This window comes from Ptychodera flava, unplaced genomic scaffold, assembly GCF_041260155.1.
Source record: "Ptychodera flava strain L36383 unplaced genomic scaffold, AS_Pfla_20210202 Scaffold_94__1_contigs__length_393698_pilon, whole genome shotgun sequence".
In the NCBI taxonomy this organism is placed as follows: Eukaryota; Metazoa; Hemichordata; class Enteropneusta; family Ptychoderidae; genus Ptychodera; species Ptychodera flava.
The window spans coordinates 128435-151771 of NW_027248416.1; the positions used below are offsets into that span (position 1 = coordinate 128435).

The 23337-nt window shown below is 37.0% G+C and overlaps 1 protein-coding gene and 1 long non-coding RNA gene across 2 annotated transcripts; both read right to left on the reverse strand.

The window, feature by feature from the left end:
• Nucleotides 1-8119: 8119 nt before the first annotated feature.
• Nucleotides 8120-11205, reverse strand: LOC139129144 (uncharacterized). The gene is made up of 2 exons (XR_011551532.1): nucleotides 11172-11205; nucleotides 8120-9708 (listed from the first exon to the last, which is right to left on the reverse strand). It is a non-coding gene; the product is annotated as an uncharacterized lncRNA (long non-coding RNA).
• A 3-nt stretch (nucleotides 11206-11208) lies between these two features.
• Nucleotides 11209-16324, reverse strand: LOC139129134 (midasin-like). The gene is made up of 7 exons (XM_070694785.1): nucleotides 16300-16324; nucleotides 15774-15946; nucleotides 14018-14155; nucleotides 13008-13143; nucleotides 12445-12666; nucleotides 11561-11661; nucleotides 11209-11302 (listed from the first exon to the last, which is right to left on the reverse strand). Exons 1-5 carry the CDS (start codon nucleotides 16322-16324, stop codon nucleotides 12524-12526), a joined length of 615 nt encoding a protein of 204 aa, XP_070550886.1. The 3' UTR covers nucleotides 11209-11302; nucleotides 11561-11661; nucleotides 12445-12523.
• Nucleotides 16325-23337: the final 7013 nt, after the last annotated feature.

A 23337-nucleotide genomic window follows, 5' to 3' on the forward strand; every position in this document is an offset into this window, starting at 1 on the left:
CCCTCATTGTCCTGTCACTTAGATAGGAAATGATCCATTGTAAAACAGTACCATCAATTCTGAACCTGCAACGTAACCTGTGTTTTAAAATGTCATGGTCGATGGTGTCAAAAGTAGCAGAGAGATCCAGGAGAATTAAAATGACATCACTTTGCCGATCTAGAGCACACAGCACATCATTGTGCACTCGAAGGAGAGCAGTTTCAGTGCTGTGACCCTCTCGGTAAGCAGACTGACACTTCGCATATAAATTATTATTACATAAATATGAATTAATTTGAAGAAGAGCTGCCTTTTCAATTAATTTGGAAATAACTGTTAAATTAGAAACTGGTCTGTAGTTGTTAAGGGAATTCTTATCAAGACCAGGCTTCTTTAAAAGTGGACGTACAATTGCAGATTTACATGAATGAGGGAATTCACCTGTCGCAAACGAAGAATTAATTATAAGTGTAACAGTGCGTGGGAGCAACTTGATGCAAGCACTGCTTAATCAATATCGTAGGTATGGGATCTAACTTCGAGGATTTTGCTGGTAGAGAATTGATAAGCTTTTCAACGTGTTCAACAGTCAGTGGATCAAAGGAACTCAAACTGAAGCTTGAATTAATGACCGGATCAGTCGGTTGAACATAAAGCAAATTCTCACGGATCTCTAAAATCTTTGCGCGAAAGAACTCGACAAAGGTGTCCGGCAAGGTGGACGGATCAAAGTCCGGGACGATCGAAGACAGGGCGCCTTTTGTGCCAGTGATACTATCGATGATGCGAAAAAGGCTTTTGGTGTCAGCGCCAACAATACGATCACGATGGTAGGTCGCATGTGCATTACATGTAAAATGTTGTCAATATTTGTTAGGAAAGAACAGAGAAATAAATGTTGACAAGAGTAACTTATCACAATGAAATTGCGTAGTTTTTATAAAGTATTACTTAAAAGTTTCAGCGGCGATTGGCGATACCAGAACTTACCAGAGATGTCATAAATTCCTATACGATTCGTCCATAAATTGGACTGTTATCTACGCACTCATCTCCCTTTGTTAAGTGGATTGTTTATTAATGACGTAACGTTTACCTCAAGTTTCTTCGAAGACTTATATCATCAGCAATTAACAGTTTTAGAGTCAAGTGAAATATTTACGTGAGAATGTTTTCTGGTTCAATAGGACCGTGAACGAGTTCTATTTAATCAAAGGCTGGACAAGTTGACGACTTTCGTCCTGTCTTAAACACTTCGTTGTTGTTGTTGTTGTTGTTGTTGTTGTTGTTGTTGTTTCAACAGAAACCGTGTGAATTGCTAGTGGTATTCAATCAAGTTGTGTTACTGAGCAATGCCTTCTGGATGTTAAACTTAGTATCCAATTCTTCATTCGTCTCAAGTACTTTGCGTATCGGCGTAAAACTGCAAGGTGATCGTCACATTTCACATACTACAATGAACAATGGAACAGTTCAGATGGATTGGATGGGTATTTACCAATAGTACTGCGCATATTATAACAAGGTTGTGTCACCTAATGTCGAATTGATGTTGTTTATATATCATATAGTTGCAGTAATTAATTAGGAAATGCGTTTTACATAATAGTTTACATAACATCTACATTCATGTGCTGTATAACATACCGGAAAAATGAGTCAATACATTTATTTGCTTTCAGAATCTATTATGTCATAAGTGGTTGGATAATACCGTTCGTTGCATTTGGGTATTTTAAAGGCTGCTAGTGAATCGACACATGAACAGGTGATCACAATTAGCATTAAATGCCTTCTATCTCTGAGATGATATTTTATAATCATAACTGCTTGTCGAGGAAGAACGCAGCTCAGATAAAATTGACGTGTGGCACTCCGTACCTCCGCTTCCGAAAATTTTCAGGGCGGAGGTACGGAGCGCCCGCACACGACTGTGCTTTACAGTCTAATTCAATTCAAATAAAGAGAAAACAAATCACACAGGCTGTTAAGACAGGCAGAATACTGTCATTGCCAGTTTTTTTTCCTTTTGGATTTTTTATGAAATTTAAATTTTCTTTTTCTACAGTTCTTTATTTTATGTGTGAACAGGTCAAAACATTTAACTATTGAGCGGAGAAGCACAACATTTAACTATTGAGCGGAGAAGTGAATGTTTGTTTTGGAAAAGACAAACTGTCATTAAAATTCCAAGGTTTGGCGTAGAACATTTTGTTTATAGAGAAATGTAATAGATTACAATATTGTAACTTCACTTGATGTAGCAGTGTTTGATACGGAGTCAAACGAAAGCAAACTCAGTGCATATAGTCGGAGGTTCCAATCAATTGCTAGATGGCTTATGTATTTTCGTTCTTTTTCCTTACAGTTGTCTAGAAGCACATCCTGCGAGTGCTGTTATCTTCATTGAAATGGCATTAGTGATGATAACCATGGTACGTATAGAGTATCATCGCTGTAACGTAACGAAATCGTTTTACAACATTCTCGTTTCAGGTCATAGGTTACTTAAGGTAACTATGAGCTGAGAAATCCAAAGGTTTCTCCCACACAATCAACATATTCAGTAAACACTACTGGGATAGAAAAAAACGTAGATTCGAAACAAAATCATAAACATGACTAAATGCTTTCACCATATAGACAGTGCGATGCGTATGTCCCTGAAAAATTGTTTGTTAATCATTGGCTAAGATTTACCAATGACCACATTATCGGACTTGGCCGGTATTTATTCTCAGCATGATTAAAATATTTCGCTTCTTCCATTTCAGGCAACGGAGCTGGTATGGGTATACCGGAATAATTGTAAACTGTGTGGTGACTTGATAAAGATACTTCGCGGTCTGGAAGAGGAGATATTGCGATAGGAATGGTATAAAGGTCGTCTTTAATAAAATAACTTGCAATCTAACGATATATCTCATTCTAAAGAAGAGAAGGTATCCCACACTTAATGAAAAAATGCGGGCCCCTTATTTCAATACGGTGGACCTCTGGTTATATAGAATTGTGGGCCTACCTTTTCTAGAGAATAGTGGACCCAGCAAATTAAAAGAAAATAGTGGACTGTCGACTTCTGAAGAGTAGTGGACACCCAAAAAATGAGATAAAATAGTGCGACTCTCAATTTCTTAAAATGGTTGACCAAGTGGACTCCCAAAATGAAAAACAAAATCACTGGACCAAGACCCACTCCACAAAAAAGTTGGAAACAAAAAGTGGACCCATCATTTCTAAAATAGTGAACAAAATCAAATTTAGAAAATAGTGAAGCCACCCAAAAAATTGGTGAAACCAATCCCTACCCCAACATGATCAGTGTGTTGAGAGCTCTCCCATTAATTTCTCACAACATATTGTTGCAGTGCATGCATCCAAGCACATAAAAAGTAACACAGAACAGCATGAACACCTAGCATGTTATGAAACACCTATAACCTATACTCTTTCTTGTGAGCAGCGCCGCTTATTACCCCCCCCTCCTCCTCCTTGTGGCCGTGCGTTACCAGAACACAGCCTTGGAAAATACCGATGTATACGCAGCCCCTCTGTATAATAAATGGGTGATGTACTCTTCATGACAGACAAAGGTATGACAGGTTTTCATTAGAGAGCAGTTTTTCCAATCAATTTAGAAAATTATCCATCATAGTTGAGCCGCTGCTCCCCGGAGCCATGATATGGATGCTTTGGATAAGTCCATCTCAGAAAGAATGGGGTATTTTAGAGTGAGACCTTTCCTACTACTGGGTCCACTGTTCCGCAAAAATGAGGTTCCTCATTCTATAGAAATGGTGGTGTATGTCTTAGAGTATATCGTTTCCAACTGCTTTCCATTTGCAGTGAGAAGATTGCATCTGCAATAATATCATTCGTGGTATTCTCAACGACACAAGTGGTACATCTTGCTGTGGCAATGATAAACAATCCGCTTCGGGTTGTCTACTTGTTTGCCGTTTGCATTTTTGCTGAGGTAGTGATTCTTTTTAGCTCTTTCAAGATTATAGAGGATGGTATCCTATGCAAAGTGTTGACTCATTCACAATGATGCAATTGGAAATTCCATGTTTTAAAGCATGGAGTGTTCAGCTTTGACATTACTTTTAAGCATGCTGGAGTTCACGCGAAAGAAATTTCCTGTTAAAACTAGAGAGATGGTGACAATTTGAACAAATGAACAAATATTTGAGTCTAAAGCTTCCTTTAATCTTATATGTCTTTCATGTTATAAACTAAATTATCAATCGGCAATGTCCCAAAATTTTACTTTTCTGTTTTATTTGCCTTTGCACGCCAAGATATCTATTGTTGTAGCTTTATACAAGTAAACATTGTGTCGTCATCCACCACATTATTACCGATAATGTATTCGATTATCCAGGATTGTGGCCCCATATATTTTCTACTTCTATAAATTAAATGGCATTTACCAAAACCAAAATAATTATAGCATAAACATACCCGCTCCTGGCCAATAATGGACTCAAGCAAACTTTGCACTCCGTAATGTAATCGGCTCGTGCAAAGTTTGCTTTCACCATTAGATGGGCCGGAGGGAGGGGTGTTAGTTACATTATTGATTAAACATACACCTTTCACTCATTTCTTATAGGGCGCCACCATTTTCCTTCGATTTTTTGCCACCAACAAAGAGGTTAGTACAAAGTAAACTTACAGAAATGATGATATTTAAACTCCACTGCTACACGGTACGAAACGAGAGATTAATTGTCCAACAAATAAATTCATGCTAAATTCACAATTGAGCAAAATGTGCAGCAAACACTGCGGCAGAATTCCAGAATCAGTAAACGTTTCCATAGACTGAAAGGTCCGTCGCTCGAGGACGCTCCCTGGGCTCCCCTCGTAAGAGGAGCGTAGAGAGCGCCCTCGAGCGACGGATCTTCCAGTCTAACGTTTTTACTAAACTTCAAGTTTACAATGTAACTCATTCTTTTTCTAGTCAGTAGAAACGAATGAAGTGATTTTGTTTACGTATTCACTTATGGCAATGTTATCATGGAAACACAGCAAAGTAACTAAAACATACAGGAAGTCAACATGGCAGTTTCTACAAATGATACTTATACATTGCATGCATGGAAGGCATAATTAAAGTCATTTTAAGGAAATACAGTCGTCGGAACTGAGCTCAAAGGTCGTCACCAGGGAGAGATGGTGTCTCTCCGTGTTTGTTTTACAATACTTGCCTCGTTTTCTGCTTGTTTGGTTTAATTTTAAAGCCTGTTTAGTAAACGACGTTTTTACCGTCTTATTTATTTGTTTGGATTTTTGGTTTTAATATTTTCCTCGTGCTGTAAACAGAGGGACGGTATAGCAGTCATTATAGATTTAAAATATCGGCAATGCTACGATAATCATAGGGAATTCAGGCTCCGATGATGATGATCAGATGGTGACGATGATGATATTAAACATTAAAAATGAAGAAAAATAAAAATATAATCGGACTCAGTAAAGTTGTTGTTGTTGTTGTTATTGTTGTTGTTGATAGTATTTGTAGAAAAGAACAAATTATGGGTTGCAAATTCAATACAGCCTAACTATACATGTGCGTAGCAGCCTAACTATACATGTGCGTTGCAAATTCAATACAGCCTAATGTAAGGCTGTCTTGAATTTGCAACGCACATGTATAGTTAGGCTGTATTGAATTTGCCAAAATTTTTATTCTTGATTTTAACAGACTATGATTGAAATATTCCTTGTGGAGTCATTAATTAAGGCGCATACTACTTTCAAGTTTGCCTGCCTCCGGAGGCTTTTTTAGACAATAAATGACTTGCTGGCGGCTATATACTGAGAAAAAGTCAATTAAATGCTTAAATTACAGATTGACCTTGAGAGCGAGTTTATTTCTTTGAATTTCAAGAGTAAAAACGGAATAATTCGGCTGATTTTAGCAGTTTTGACCTTTTATTATCCGGTTTGCCCAAAAACGCCATCACACGGCCGAGTACTCTACTAAGCTCCCTTCAGGGGACAGCATTTTGTGAAGCTATCTCCTCACCTGAATTTATACACCCCTAACACTTAAAAAACTGTACGTGGTTTGCAGGTTTAGTGTGTCGAAGTCAAACTATCGGTAAATCTTTTGTTATTTGTAATTTATCTACGAAGATAGTCCGTAAAGAAAGCAGTGCCTGATTTTGAGTTGTCTGTTACCTGACCGATACACTTGCCTAACTTGAGTTTCAGATTTGAAAGGTCGGCGAGAAATAAGGTTTGAGCGCCTAATAGCTTTGTAATTTCTCTAGTACCAATTTTGCACGGTGACGCCTAATTTAAGTTTTGATTTTGAGAGAGTATAATTGAAATATTCGTTGAGGAAAGCTTGAGCAAAAGTTGCAGTCTTTCATCGAGGCGCATACTACCTTAAAGTTCGTCTGCCTCTTTAGCAACAGTTTGAATTCACAATATCGGTAAATCTTGGGTAATTTGTAATTCCCCTGCTACAAGAATTTGCACGGTGAACACCGATGTTAAGTTTCGATTTTGACAGAGTATGATTTAAATATTTGTTTAGGAAAGCTTGAGCATAATTATAAGTTAAAGTCTTTTATTGAGGCACAGACTACAATAACTTTTACCTGCCTCCGGAGCCTTTTTAACCAATAATTGATTTGCTGGCGGCTGTATGTTGAGAACAGGTCAATAAAATGCATGCTTGAATTACAAGTGGACATTCAAAGCGATTTTTTTTTCCTTGAACATCAAGAGAAAAGGGAAAAATTTGGATGATTTTAGCAGCTCTGACTGCTCCCGCAGACTTTTTTATTGGTTGGTTTGCCCCAAAACGCCTTCACACTGCCAAGTACTCGACTCTGCTTCCTTTAGGGGACAAACTTTTCTGATGCGATCTCTATACCTGAATCTATACATCCCTAAGGGTAAAACTTTGTACCTGGTTTGCAGACATAGTGTGGAACAACCCTATACATGCTAATCAGGTATAGAGTACTGTAGTGTTTAAATAACGGAGGTTCCCTATACATGGTTTTCTCTGGTACAAACATTTGCAAGGTGGCCCCCAATTCTTGATATTGAGAGAGCATTGTTGAAATATTCCTTGAAGAAAGCTTGAGCAAACGTTTAGTCTTTAATTGACGCGCATACTTCCTTAAAGTTTGTCTGCTTCTTGAGCTACAGTTTGAATTGAAAATATTGGTAAATCTTGGGTAATTTATAATTTCTCTAGTACAAAGAATTGCACGGTGATCCTGATTTTTAGTTTTGATTTTGACAGAGTGTGATTAAAACATTCTCTGAGGAAAGCTTGAGCAAAGCATGAAGTCCTTCATTGAGGTGCAAACTACCTTTAAGTTTACCTGCCGCGGGAGGCTTTTTACCCAATAATTAACATGCTGGGCGGCTATATGTCGAGAAAAGTCAATTACATGCTTGAATTACAAGTTGACTAGTAAAGCGATTTTTTTCATTGAATTTCAGGCGAAAAAATGGAAAAATTTGGCCGATTTTAGCAGCTTTGACTGCTCCGGCGGACCTTGTTTCTTGGCGGTAAATGCCCCGAAATGCAATCACACTGCCAAGTGTTAAACTGTGTTTCCTTCAGAGGACAGCATTTTGTGAAGCTCTCCTCAGCTGAATTTATATCCCTACGACTAAAAAATTACATGTGGTTTGGAGGTATAGCATGTCTGAGTGTTTAAACAACAGAAGTACTCTATACGTGGTTATCAGGTATAAACTACCGTACTGTTTAAATAATGGGGGTTCCCTATCCATGGTTTTTCTCTTGTATAAACATTTGCACGGTGACCCCAATGGTTATTTTTGATTTTGACAGAGTGTGGTTGAAATATTCCTTGAGGAAGGCTTGAGCAAATATTAAAGTTTTTCATTGAGGCGCATACTACCTTAAAGTTAACCTGGCTCTGGAGACTTTTTACCCGATAATTGACCTGCTGGGCGGCTGTATCAAATAGTGATGTGTATATGTAAGACCTTAATCCTTTCACCACTATGGTTTGGTCCAAACCCATTGTTATCAATGGTAAGTGTGGACCTCTACACAGGGAAATGGGGTGAAAAGGTTAAATATCTCAAACCTGAGCAACTTGGACTCTGGAAAAAAGTCACGCAAGAAATATGATTACATTTCTATGAGAATGTCATTTTGTAATCTTTGCATTTAGAAATTTATATCATTGGCAAATATACTGATCTCGTATTATTCATTTAAAATGACAATTATAAAAAATGATAATTCAAAAAAAAAGATAAATTTCATATCATATTACACATGGTAGCATTCAGAAATTAGAAAGCTCACAAATTTTCCATTACGAGTATAAAGGAATATACAGAATGTACAATATATTCTTGCATAATAGGTTGAAAAAAAAATTGCATGTGAACCGTTCAGTAAGATGATGAAGAGCAAATCAGGGAAAAATACAGTTGAACGGGATAAGTATTGATGTTGATAGTTAGTAGAATTCAAAGGAAACAAATTTTCAGAGTATTGACTAGAAAAATATACAACAGAACAGAGAAATCTGAGATGGACAAAACATCAGACAAACATCTTCAGTACAATTCAATGCTTTGTAAAATCTGTGCACAATGCTCTATGTTTGCTCACACAGGCATCAGGTATGATGTTGAAACTTTGCAGACTTAAAAATTATACACTGTTGATGTGTCACTCACAGCACCGATATCATATTTAGACTATTTTTAACCCTTTGAGCGCTGTATTTTTTTCCCGCCATAATTTAAGTGCAAAATTTTACCAATTTTTATGAATTTTCTGTAATTTTTGATAATTTTGGACCAAATCGACATCACATTTCATTTGCTACAGTTTTTTCTCAAAATTTTGGCAAAAATCTGAGAAAAATTAATTTGGGTTTATTTTATAATGGGGACAAAAATAGACTTTGGCACTCAAAGGTTAGTGTCACACTCATGGTTGAGACATGTTATTGTTGCTTTGAACCCTTTCATGACAAACAGTCTGATCTAAACCTGTTATATCAATAGTTATCTTGGACCTGCTCAAAAGAAATGGTGTGAAAATTTTACCAAAGAAGAGAACAATGGTCTACAAATGTTCAGAGACACAAGAACCTGCCGCTGTATGCCATATAACTGACATGGATTGTGTCCATAGGATGGTTCACATCTTTGAATTGTTTCACAGTCTGACATCAACTGTTATAAATCTTAACTCTGAGTTTCCTCACTGTTGAATGCAACTGTACTGCTTCATTTTAATATATATGGTACATTTACCTTCACCAGGGATGTAGAAAAATAGCTGGCAGCCGGCAAAAACAACCGGCTGTCAACAAAAGTTTGCCAGCTGTGAAAATTTAGTTTTGGTAAAAAAACAGGTCATTTTGGACAAACTTAATGTGCACATACAGTACTTGTAGCCGCCTGTATTTTTATTTTTGCCACCTATAAAAAATTTTCAACGTCCCTGCTTCATTCTAAGGATCAATAGAAAGTCTCTTCCCCCTCTTTGACTTTCGTAATCTTGCACATTGTAATTCCTGATTCTGGGTTTCTGAGGTCGTCTCTGGTATTTCCCTGCTGCTAGAGATGAGAGTTGTTTTTTGCCTGGCTTCTGTCTCCCAGACATTGCTGGTCTGCTGCCCTCTATGGTGAAGCCATCTGATGAAGGAGCCATTCGGTTGTCAGGGATGCTTGGCCTCGGCTCGAAGGATCCTGACCCTGGATCAAATGAATGACAGCACAAATATATTTTCACTACTTAAGTAACCTCTCTCTATATCAGTTCTGCTCAAATATTCAGATTCAAGACGCTCTTAAATTTGTGGTCATAATTGTCTGGTGGCGTGTAGACGAAAACCCACCTTATTAGATTTTTACAAAGTAAACACAAGTAAACACAGTAACAAAGCAGTGATGTCAGAAAATATCGGCAAAATTTGGTAATTTGTCATTTCTGTAGCGCAAAAATTTGAACGGTGACCCTAAATTTTATTCCTGATAATGAAAGAGTATCATTACAATATTGCTTCAAAAAAGCTTGAGCGACAGTTTAAGTCTGTTATTGAGGCGCATACTGCCTTAAAGTTTACTTGCCTCTGGAGCTGCACTCTGAATTGAAAATATGAGTAAAACTTCGGTAATTTGTAATTTCTCGAGTGCGAATCTTTGCACGGTGATCCCCAAATTTCGTTCCTGATAATGACAGAGTATTATTGAAATATTGTTTGCAAAAGCTTGAATGAAAGTTTAAGTCTATCATTGAGGCGCATACTACCTTAAAGTCTTGCTGCCGCCGGAGGCTCACTTTCAATTGAAAATATCGACAAATCTTTGCCGATTTGCAATTTCTCTAGTGCGAAAACATGCACGGTGACCCCCAATATTTATTCTTGAGATTAAAAGTGCATGGTTAAAATATTGCTTGAGAGAAGATAGAGCGACAGTTTAAGTCTTTCATGAGGGCGCATACTACCTTAAAGTCTACCTGACTCTGGAGCTGCGTTTTTAATTGAAATTATCGGTAAAATTTGAGTAATTTGTAATTTCTCTGGTGAAAAAGTTTGCACGGTGACCCCCAATTTTTACTCTTAATTTTGAAAGAGCATGGTTGAAATATTGCTTGAGTAAAGCTGGAGTCAAAGTTTAAGTCTGTCAATGAAGCGCATACTACCTTAGAATTTACCTGCCCCTGGAGGCGCACTTTGAATAAACGGCTGTCACGTTCGAACGAGCGACGTCCTTATTAGCATATCAATAGAAGTCAAAGTTCGCTGTGGAGTGAAAATCTTGAGTACTCCTTGGAAAATCAGCCGAATTACGTAAACGAACCAGAAATTTTGTTCACAAAAGGAGTTAGGGAATGAGCAATAATCAGAGTTCATGCAGGTATAGGTCATTTTATTGAGTTACGCTCACTTTGGTTTATTTTGCCGTTCAAAGTTCCGATACATGTTGTGTCGTCGTAATAGACCCACTTTCACTGGTAGTTGGCCCGCAGCTATCCGTGGCGGGGTTGACCTTTGACCCGCATAGCGATCCCCGCTACCCCGCCAACAGATAGCTGCGTTTCCACAGCTACATGTTCGGGGGCCACAAGGAGTGATCCTACCATTTGCAAACAAGAGCGTGTCACGAGCCTTTCATCAACATAGGACTTCACAAACAGATAATACAATCATTACCTTGTTCAGTGTCATCTTCACTTTTTTCATCATCATTAGTTGAGATCATCCGGCAAGTCCAGATCTTCCGGTTCTTCTGTAGGTTCTTTTTTGGTGTTGTTTGGATCAATTTTGTCATCATCAAATTCGCTCTGAAGGAAGAAAAGGGAAGGTTCAATTTTAACAAAATTACAAGATTTATTAGATTGGTTGCTGTCTGCCAAACAGGCTAAATTTACATATTGACATATGAGGCAGACAATTCTTTACACTTGACAACTTACATGCTTATCAGTATACTGGTGATTTATTTATTTCTCTGAAAAATTGAATTAAACAGAGATAATTATCCTATGGCTAATTTAATTTTTGCGCAATATACTGGTAGAAGTCACTGAAACAAAGCTTACTTCATCTTTTGGTTCAAGATTGTGAGGCTGTACATCTTTCTCCTCTGTTTCTTCCTCTTCATCTTGTCTCTTCTTATTCTCATCATCATCATCAACTGCACCTGATGTGAACACAAATAGCAAGACAATCTTAGCACAATACAAATACACAAGGTAGTATGAGCTTGTGAGGCCCAGTCTGATCTCATTCATCTGGCTTCAGTGACTGCACAAGTCCCATGGGCAAGGGCATAAATGGCGAAATCCAGTTGAAGATTGTAGATTATTACAGAGGGTTTAAGATTAAAGGAAACAACTCGAAATTAGAGTAAAAAGTCTGTGAATGAAACAAGATGACAGTTCAGGTATCTTACATTGGTAAGTAAAAGTCTTGAATGAGTTAATAATCCAAAATTTGCACAGTTCGGAAAGGGAGATTGTCTTCTGTATGAGTTGACCCTTTGAGCACCAAGGTCAATCTTTGTTGGCTTTAAAGATTATACCTCAGTCAAACTTTTTCAGATTTTTGCCAAAATTTTGATAAAAAACTGTAGCCAATGAAATATTAATCCATTTTTTCCAAAACTATTTTAAAAAATACAGTAATAATAATTTGTAAGAATTGACAAAATGTTGCACTGAAGTTTTGGCGGGAAAAATTACAGCACTCAAAGGGTCAATTCTTTATCAAATATCAATTTCCTTAACATTCCTGAATGAATCACAAAGTCAAACTAAAGGAAAAATCTTCATTGATTTTCTGATGACAGAATCAGTTATATCAAAGACAAGAATCAATCTGTCTGTTAAACAAAATGAAACTTGTGTGGTTGAGAGGTTACACAACAAAATTAATTTTTTAGATTTTTATTTTCTAGCTGTATCACATCATTGAGTTCTCTTACCCTGATTATCATCTTTAGCAACAGTTTGGGTTTTCTCTTTATCCATACCGGGTCCATCTTCTTGTTTCTTATCGTCATCTTAGTCACCATCTCCATCATCTTCATCATCACTGCCCCACATTCTGTCATCCAACTTCTCGTTTTCATCTCCAACATCACCCATCTGTTTGTCAAGTTCATTTTCATCATCTTCACTTTCACCTTCTGACCCTTCATCTTGTTCTTGACCACAAATGACAAATCAAACGTGCAACAATCTTAGCAATACTGTATGGAGTGCTTAAAGAATTTCAGTGAAGGGTTACATAGCCTATACATGTGTCAATTTGTCCTGAGGATTTGACGACTTTTTTGCAATGTCAATTATACATTTCAAATCCAACACATCGGCAAAAGTTCTGGTAAAATTACAGTTTACAATAGTGAATGATATTACAGTTGTCCTTACAGATAACAACTGAATCATCATGTAATCTTTTCAGGATTACAGAATTGCTGGATGTTTTAGCAATGAAAGGTAAACTTTGATTTGTACTGGGAAAAGGGTACTTTATTTAAAATACCTGTTTTTTCAACATCATGAAGTTTGCCTTCAAAGTCATCCGACATCTCAATACCCTCTTTTTCATCTTCAATGTCTGGTTGATCATCAAAGTTATCTTCCTTCTCTTCATCCCCTGGCTTTTTGACATCTTGAACCTGAAAATTCATTGTATGTTTTTATTTTTGTTCCACCCCCCTGAAATTGAGTGAAGACGTTTAGGAAGCAGAGCATATTTCCCACAATATGCTAGATGAAGTCTCTTGAAACAGAACATTTCCTCTGTTGTAAAACATTCTGTCTGTGGAAACACACGACACTGTAATGATCTTGATTTCTTGACCTTTTCAACTTCCTATATGAAATTTTGTAAGATGGATTTCCATGTGTTTACAAACTGGCAGCATTTCAGGTATCTCATTAAATAAATCTATGGAAACCACTATGTTTATGTCTAATTATTGTAATAATTCATCTTATAAACTGACATAGCTGTCCCAATAGACTGATGCGTAAGTTTGGTTTTACCACAAAAATTATAGCTATTGACAATTTTCATGGCTGGAATATTTTGAATATTTGCTCAAAATTACTGAAAGTTTACTTGAAACTGTAACTATTATCAGCGACATTCAGCTTGTTTGAGACTGGCAGCCATCTTGAAAAAAAAACTTTTTCAGAGTAAGCCTTAACCCTGGCATACATTGTATATCTATTGCACATCCATACACACAGACCAGTGAAAGATATAAAATCAATGAATATAGTAAAAGTAGTGCTACACTTAAGCCAGTATTGACACATGCTATATGTGAGTCCTGCTGTGTGGGGTGTTTTCATCACAGCATAGCTTGAGGTCACCAACAATTACTGCAATTTCAGGCAAAGGTTAAGCAATATCAAGCGTATTTTTAGATGTCCCAGCAGCCTGAATGGCAAATTGCATCAATTTCTGTTGTACTGAAGGCTGAGGGCGTCAACATATTTTGCAATGAATTTTATCATCCTTCTCTTCTGGATTTTTCGTCTCACCTGGTCTTCATTTTCAATCTGATCACTGACATCCTTGACACCTTCCCCATCACCAATACCACCAGCTGCAGTGTCCTCAAACTGAGTAGCGCTCTCACACCCTGCTTCATCACTCAACTCAGCAGGTATACAGAATCCCTAGATGAAAGTAAATAACAGTGTGGTATCATGGGATCATTTCAGAATTGACAGAAAAACCCTTAATTGCCTTTCAAAGTGATCAGACTGAATGAAAATAGTCTTATAGCTATTCTGTTTTCAGTTTTAAAGAGCTAGTAGCTTTAATTTAAATATCAACTATGGTTTCTTGTTCTACTCCTAAAACACATGGGGATACACAGTCATTATTTAGATTGTCAACTCAGCCTGTGCATTTATTTGTAAACTGCCTTGCTGTTGTTGACAAGTGAATTCTGGTCCAGACTAGAATGCAAGTGTGAACAATAACAGTGAATTTACACGTGGTGTTCCAACATGATTTGGGAGTAAATAAACAACTTGCTATGACCATACAAAACAAAAATTGCAAAAAAAATTAAAAGTTACAGCTTATGCATCATTCATTATAAAGCAGTTAAAACGATCTCTTATCAATATCATTCAAAGGTCCACAACACTTCATAAAATGTGAGTAGTATGGTCTGATATAAAATATCACCATCCAAGTCTTTCAATTGCTGCAATTGCTCAACATATGACTTACAAATTTTCAGTTTCAATGAAAAGATTAAAATCAGGAAGCTAAAAAAATGAAATTTAGCAAAAAGTGGTCTGTTATGAATATTAATCAAGCACTTCTACTGCCGCCCTTGTTAAACGTATGACTTGCAGATTTTCATTTTAATGAGATTATTGAAATAACGTCAGTAAGAAGTGACATTTAGCAAACATGGTTTGGTTACATCAACCATTCAATACCTTTGATTCAAGTTCTGAGAATATGCCCAGCAACACTGACAGGAGTTTACAGGTAGTACGATGACTGGCCAGTACCATTGTCAGATGATGATGCACAACTCCACTATACTGATGTAGAAGAGGCATTATGCGATCAATGATGAGGCATAGCGATTGCACTCCTGGAAATAATTCAACACACTGTGAGAAACTTCATAATCAGCCTTGTATTCATGATGTTTTCATTTGCTGTTGTATTTGACAAAGTCAAGTTGTAAATGAACATAGGAGTATTTCTTTTTCCCAAGAAAGGATAGCGCTAAATTTGTTCACAAAAGTTCTCTACCATAAAGGAAAACATGTTGAATGATGAAAACGCAAAATTTTGTTTTGAGGAGTGTCAAAGCTAGAAAGGTCTACTCTTTTCACTTTAATTTCTCTAAAGAAAAGTCAAAACCATCAATGGAACGTTACTTGGTTACACAAAAAGACTCTTGTTTCTATGGCAACCACTCCAACCATCCTGTACCAGTTAATGATTCTGAGAAGTCAAATACATGTCCAATACTGCATACACTTTGGTTTTCTAGTAGTTTGCATTTCAGAAAAATATTGGTAATAGGCCACAGAATGTAATAGACTGTTGGATGTTTGCAAAGCAATGGATTTTAGTGATCTCAAAATTGGTAATCATTATACCTTACATTTGTAATTACACTTCATATAATTACAATCTCTTGGTAGTATTGTTGACCAGAGTACCCGATACTCCTTAATTCCTCATCAAAAAATATCAACCATAGTAAATGATATGCTTGCATCGAATCACAAAACAAAATTTTGTGAGATCGGGATTTACCTGAATTTCTGTCAGTGATTGACAACTCTCTCTTAAACTTTTGAGATTACAGATTAACTTGAATACACTCCTATTTGTCTTCTCAATGTCTAAGTTGTTGTGATCAATCTCCAGACCAGCATCTACCAACTTGTTGAGGTGGCTCTCTTGTAAGTCACCAGCAATGCCTTCAGCTGTCACAATAAATCAAAGCAAGGACATAATGTTAACAAACCATCTACTAAATCGATAAAGCAGATTCAAAGGCCAGTAGCTGGTAACTTTTGACAATTTTTCCATTTAACTTCGTTGCAAATGCCAACTACTGTAACAGTTTCTTGTTCTACTCCCCAAAGTTTCAAGCTTGTTAACTCTGTCTCTGCCTGTACATGTGTAGACTTCATTGTTACTGTTGATAAGTGAATTCTGGTCCGCACCAGAATGCAAATGTAAACAACACCAGATGCTGTGTTGACAAGCTAAATAAATAAGAAACACAGTCACATTAAAGATACATAACAGTATTCAAAACTAATGTGTTTAAAACTTGCCTTCATTATCAGTGTTGTCATCATGCTCATTTCTGTCATCTGCACTGTCATCTTTTTCTTTTGAATTCCTTGATTTGATCATCTTCTGAAAGGTGACCAATATCCTAGTAACAACAGCTTCTACTTCATCTTGATATCTATGTCCAAACTCCTCCCTTTCACTCTTCCTGTCTGTATCATCACCCTTTGACAACGTCCTGGTACTATTTAGCCATTCACTGAACTTGCTCACTTGTCTCTGATCTCATTCTTGCATGGCAAGTACTAATGATGAAATCAACGGTGAGTATTTCTTGCCATCTGATACAGAGAAGAAGCTCACAATCTTTCCACTGATATGTGTATATTCTGGAAATCTTGGAAGACATCGGACGACAGCTTGACCTCTGACCTACTGTAGATAAGTGTATAGAGTTGATACACAGATTGCATTGAAGGAGAATGGCATATTGCAGAGGGATCAAATACATTGTATTATATCTGTCTGGGGTAAAATGCAAATGCTGGGTTAAACCACAGGCGACCCAAGTATTACTGAGTTTTTCACACTGTTTTCTCTATCATTTTCTCTTCTTTCTTCATGCTCTGAATGATCGGAATAATAAAATAACTGTTTATATAACCTAAACCCATGGATGTAAAAAATAGATCCATGCCTAACCTAACCTAACCTGTGACTCTGTTTTTATTTTACACTCCATTACAAGGACGTATATCTCTCATACACACATGCTGTAATTAATTAGTCAACACAACTAATTATGCTAATCCGTGGACTTATCAGGGATTTTACGGGTTGGTCAACATCGCAAAAGATAGGAATGGTTACTAAACGTGAACTTATCAGAGGTTGGTCAACATCGGAAAGATAGTGATGTTAATGAAAAAGGAGAAGGTATGAAGATCTTGGGAAACATGTCCCGAGGACGTCCGTAAACCTAGTGGACGCTTATATATTCATGATATGCACAAACAAACACTGCTCATTATTCAAAAATAAACGGGAAGTTAGATCGAAAGGAACGCTGGAAACGCGCATGCTTTTCGTTGCCAAGTGCCGAATTCTAACATAACTAAGAAGACATGGTCCTGCTCCATGTAACAAATGCCACTCAGAAAGTATCGACCGACCAAGCAGAAAAAGATCGCCGGAGTTGCCGTTTCATGAGTTTTTCAACAAAATTATATAGATGTATGTTTCACGTCGTCGTTTTCTGGAGTGTATATACCAAGTATAATTTACAAACCGTGTCGTGATTCAAGGCACAATGGTGACACATTAGCAGGAGCACACACTGGAGAATTTTGGCCAGCACTGTGAATTTTTTTAAACCAGTCACCTTCATTTCTCTGCACTCGCTATTAACTCCATGTCTACCGGTAACATATCGTTATTTTCTGTCTCAAAGTACGTACCAGCAACAGGCCTTTGACCTCAAAGTCGGTTGTTTTCTGGTATACGGTAGCAACCAAGCTCATGACTAGAATGACTGTACGGCGTCAAAGAGTTAAGCTCGCGGTTACTTTTTTCGCATAATAAAAGAGAGTTGGTCGCTACATGGAGCTAGTTTCTAGCTCCATGGTCGCTACTAGTCTGATCGATTTTCAATCGTGCCTTATGCTGTTAGTGCACAAAATTCCCGAAAGAAGCAGCGCACGGGCTATAAAACTTCATTTGTACTGTTAGGCTAGCTTTGGGTCCATAGCTGTGGTGTTTGATGGATCATGGTTTTGACTTTAACGTCACCACCACAGCCATGGAAACATCCATGTTCTGCCCGACAGCACGCTTGTCGCAACTTTGTTTGTCGATATTTCGAAAATTTTCCTCCCAAATTGCCAACACTTTAAACCAGTCACCATCGTTTCTATTCACTCGCTATTATCTCCATGTCTGCCGGTAACATATCGTTATGGAGAAGTTTAGTTACACGAAATTACGTTCCATCATCAGCTGATCAGTGATAACCATATGTCGCGTACGTATAGAACATACGTTCGGAACGGCAAACAACACCTCTACACATACAAAATGTAGTCATAATTACGTGTAGTATTTTTAGATATTCTTGATGTTTTCCGTGGATTTAGACAAGCAACCTTGTAAAATATCACGGAAAACATCTTTGCTATCATAATATTTCGTATAGTTTGCACCAGCGCAAGAAGTACTTGCTATATGATTTCCTTACATGAACCATGGGTCTATTTTTTACATCCATGCATGAACGAAATGTTGTTGTCTCATTCCACTTGTTATCTGACGCCGCCCCAAAGAGTTCTCCAAACCATATAAAAAACTGTATCGGTTGATTTAATTTGAGGATACGAGCTAGAATATTCCTCATATAAAAATCAATGTTTCTTAAAAGTTAAACGAATTTCCAATGTTTGTGAGAAAAAATACAGCAAAATTATCGAGAACGCACAGCTAAACTGAAAGGCAGAGGCCGTTCCTCCACCCACGGACGGTGGGCAGACAAAACCTTAGCAACACCACCCGATTGAGAGAACCACGCTAAACCACACGAACTTTGACCCTAGTCAAAATCAGACTTGTCCCTGGGAAATATGTTACAAGTTTGCCCACATATAAACAACGTAAAGGTCAAAGGTTTCAACTTCCGACTTCCTGCTTTACGGACGTCCTCATGCCATGAACTGCAGGCAAGGCACTGGCAGGGTTTGCACTGTTCGCGACCATTTAAAACGTTTGAAATTAGAGTAGCTGACTCTCCTCGGCCATCGAAATACATTGGCTGCAGTAGATTGTGGATAAAGGTCATGACTGGCCGCAATTTGGTAATTTCTGAACACATTTCAGGAGAGCTTCTTACCTTCCCGTTTTAGTAACCATTCCTATCTTTCGCGATGTTGACAAACCCGTAAAATCCCTGATAAGTCCACGGATTAGCATAATTAGTTGTGTTGACTAATTAATTACAGCATGTGTGTATGAGAGATATACGTCCTTGTAATGGAGTGTAAAATAAATAAAGAGTCACAGGTTAGGTTAGGTTAGGTTATATAACCATTTATTTTATTTATTCCGATCATTCAGAGCATGAAGAAAGAAGAGAAAATGATAGAGAAAACAGTGTGAAAAACTCAGTAATACTTGGGTCGCCTGTGGTTAACAGTGCTTGACTATTGGGTAAAGACTTTGTTTGATTAAGGTAGTACACACCTTGAAATTCAAAACTTAAAGATTTGCTCAAACTTTCTGTAAAAGAACTTCAAGCCTTTCCCTTTTGAACTGAAGACCGAAAATCAGGGGTTCACCAGGCAAAATTTTGTACAAGAGAAAGAAATGACCAAATAGTTCCCAGCACTTGGAATTCAAAATGGCCGCCATCTCTGTGTTAAGTCTGCGCGGAAAAATTAACCTTTCTGTTTAAACCAGTGAAAATGACATGTCCAAGCAGCTTCAAAATTAGCCCGGACAAGTGGTAGACCAAAAGAGGTATCATAAAAGTTTCAAGTCCAAATATCTGTCCCAGAGTTGCTATCATAAAGGATACTCAACCAATGGGTTCAAACTTTGATGATCATAATGAAAAAAGCTACAGATACAGTTCTCAGAGTTAGAAAGACTGAAACCTAGAACCACATAGCCATTTTCACTTCCTGAAAAGGACTTTTTCCAATGCTATCACATCTCCATGCTAAGTTCTATCCATCCACTCATAAATTCCATCTGATGCTCAATTGTGTAATGCTAAAAAATGAGTTTATTTCCTACCATGTGACAATGTACAATGATGAAACTCCATCACACCAAGACATCTTCAGAGTAAGCGAGTCAAGCTTTTCTTTCATTGTCTTTACATTTGACAGAGAACTCTGTATTGGAAAAATACAAAATAGGATTATGATGAGAAACAACGTGAAATGCAAATCAAAACATCTCTCTGATATCAATTCTTTTCTGTTATAATAATATAATAATAATAAAGTACATTTGTAATGCGCCTAATCTCTGAACAGAGCTCTAGGAGCAATAGTAACATCTCAATGAAGTGATCTAGATACAACCTGTATCTGTATAGGCAACTTCAGTCTCACACTGGTCAGTGTTTTTCACAGAACCTGGGTTATACAGGGAGGTAAACTTTGAATACCTTTTAGGGCATATCAAAGTACTGGTACATGTACATTGGAAGTTTTGTCATAAGTTTTAACAAACTGTACATTAAACTTTAAATCCATAAGTGAGTGTTTTAGAAAAGACAATATTTGATAAAAAGCATAACAGTATTATCAAGAGTAAAATGCAGCACATTGGTTTTAATCTAAACAAAGAGGATAAGCTGGTATCTATAACTGATAAAAATTGGTGGCAAAATAAAAAATGGTACATGAAATTGAACTTTATAGATAGTAATAATAATAATTCATTTGAAATTTAAGTTTGAAAATTGGACACATATAAAGAAAAGTTATAACTTTTGTAGTACTAACTGTTAAAATTCTCATTCTTTTATGTGTTGAAAGAATGTATATCAGAAAAATTTCCTTGTGAATGGCTGCACAAATTCATGATAACAAAGTATTAAAAAATACCGTCAATGACGCTGTACCTTCTCTAATGTGTGGCCAGGTCAGGTAATTGGTTGTTGGCATGGAGTTGTTGGTAAATAGTTGATGATGTAGGGGCATGAGGTGGGATATGGACCCAAAGAACCCAAAAGATGATTAAATACATCAATCAAAAAATTCTAAGCTACAGTATAAACTGCCTAAAATAGTTCAATGTGGGAAAAAGTTAAATAATTCAGAAATAAGAATTCACAGTCCAAAATAGTAATGACGCACTTCCTTACTGACCTGAGTGCATGTGATATACACAACCTGGCATCTGTAACTTAAATGTATACCAAGTGATCATTTTAAGTCACTTTTAACTGTTTTTAATGGATTTTCCAAAGAGTCCTGTGAAAATGATGAAAAACGCTTATCTGGTCTTGTGTTTGTATAACCTCATGGCTGATAATTGTCATAGTATTGAAAAAAAATTGAAAGTGAAGAAATTACTGTTTTTAATAGGCATATTTTCCTTGAAATACATGACCGTGTAAAGAATATATGCTAAAAGTGTTTAAGAGTAAATTTCTTTTCAAAAAATAATTTAATCTGTGACCAAAGGATTTTTATTCTTTGAGTTTACAAATTCAAACATTGCAATTTGTTCAATCATCTTGTGCAGTGCAAAATTTATAAAATGACTGAAAACAAAAAAAATTGGCAGAATTACAGTCTTTGTGATGTAAAATTATGGGTTGACATCACGATAACTGTTAATCTGTTTGAAGTACTAATATACTATAATTTAAAAAAGAAGTCATCGTTGATGACACAGTCCCCACTTGTTAATGGTACTTTGATTACAGGTCCTCAGAGAGGATAGAGTCCTCTTCATTAGGTCTGTGATAAAAATACTTTTGAATAAATTCGCTTGATACATGTCTGAGTTGTAGTTCAGGACATGAAAAAATCGTAATAAAATGGCCACATGGTGGCCATAATGGATCGAATCACAAAACAAATCAATGTGCATATGTATGACATACGGTAGGTCAATGTCCTTGTACCAACTTTGATTAAAATTGGTTGAAATATGCCTGAGTTATGGCTTTGTACATGAAAAAATCATAACAAAATGGCCGCACAGCAGCCATATTGGATCGTATCACAAAACAAATTAACATGCATATGTATGACATTGGTCAATCTCCTTGTACCAACTTTGAATAAATTTGCTTGATACATGTCTGAGTTGTAGTTCAGGACATGAAAAAATCGTAATAAAATGGCCACATGGTGGCCATAATGGATCGAATCACAAAACAAATCAATGTGCATATGTATGACATTGGTCAATCTCCTTGTACCAACTTTGAATAAATTTGCTTGATACATGTCTGAGTTATGGTTCTGGACATGAAAAACGTAATAAAATGGCCACACGGCGGCCATATTGGATCGTATAACAAAACAAGTCAATGTGCATGTGTATGACATAGGTTGATGTCCTTGTACCAACTTTGAATAAAATGGTTGAGATATGCCTGAGTTATGCTCTGTACATAAAAAATCGTAGCAAAATGGCCGCACGGCGGCCATATTGGATCGTATCATAAAACAAATTGATGTGCATATGTATGACATAGGTCAATGTCCTTGTACCAAGTTTGAATATAATCGGTGAGATATGCCTGAGTTATGGCTCTGTACATGAAAAAATCGTAACAAAATGGCCGCCTGGCGGCCATATTTGATCGTATCACAAAACAAATTGATGTGCATATGTATGACATAGGTCAATGTCCTTGTACCAAGTTTGAATATAATCGGTTGAGATATGCCTGAGTTATGGCTCTGTACATGAAAAAATCGTAACAAAATGGCCGCACGGCGGCCATATTGGATTGTATCACAAAAAAAATTGACGTGCATATCTATGACATTGGTCAATGTCCTTGTACCAACTTTGAATAAAATCAGTTGAAACATGCCTGAATTATGGCTCTGTACATGAAAAAATCGTAATAAAATGGCCGCCTGGCAGCCATATTGGATCGTATCACAAAACAAATCGACGTGCATCTGTATGACATATGAAGTAATCCTTGTACAAAGTTTGAATGAAATCACTTAGGGCATCTATGAGATATCTGCGTGAACGGACGGACGGACGCACGGACGCACGCACGGACGCACGCACGCACACACGCACGGACATGACCAAACCTATAAGTCCCCCCGGACGGTGTCCGTGGGGACTAAAAAGTTCATGCAGAAACGGTAAAATATATTGTCAGCAATGTAGTGTTAATTTTGACTTTACATCAAAATATGTCTTTGCTGGATACCAAATATATGGCGAAATATTAAAATCAGCCATGTTCGGCAAAATCCACACAACAGCATTGATCCTTTTCTAATTTGATTTGATTTGCTCATGTTATCCTTGTATGACAGTCAGTACAATATGGAACTTGAACACAACACAGTGAATAAGTATGCTGTAAATG

What these genes read in the sequence shown, in the direction of transcription:
- LOC139129134 (XM_070694785.1), bottom strand. Translation starts at nt 16,324, where the DNA reads ATGACAACACTGATAATGAAGGCAA. An exon ending in AACACTGATAATGAAGGCAA is followed by an intron (nt 15,947 to 16,299) that starts GTTTTAAACACA and finishes TTATTGTGACAG; the next exon opens with CTGAAGGCATTGCTGGTGAC. An exon ending in AATCACTGACAGAAATTCAG is followed by an intron (nt 14,156 to 15,773) that starts GTAAATCCCGAT and finishes ACTTTCATCTAG; the next exon opens with GGATTCTGTATACCTGCTGA.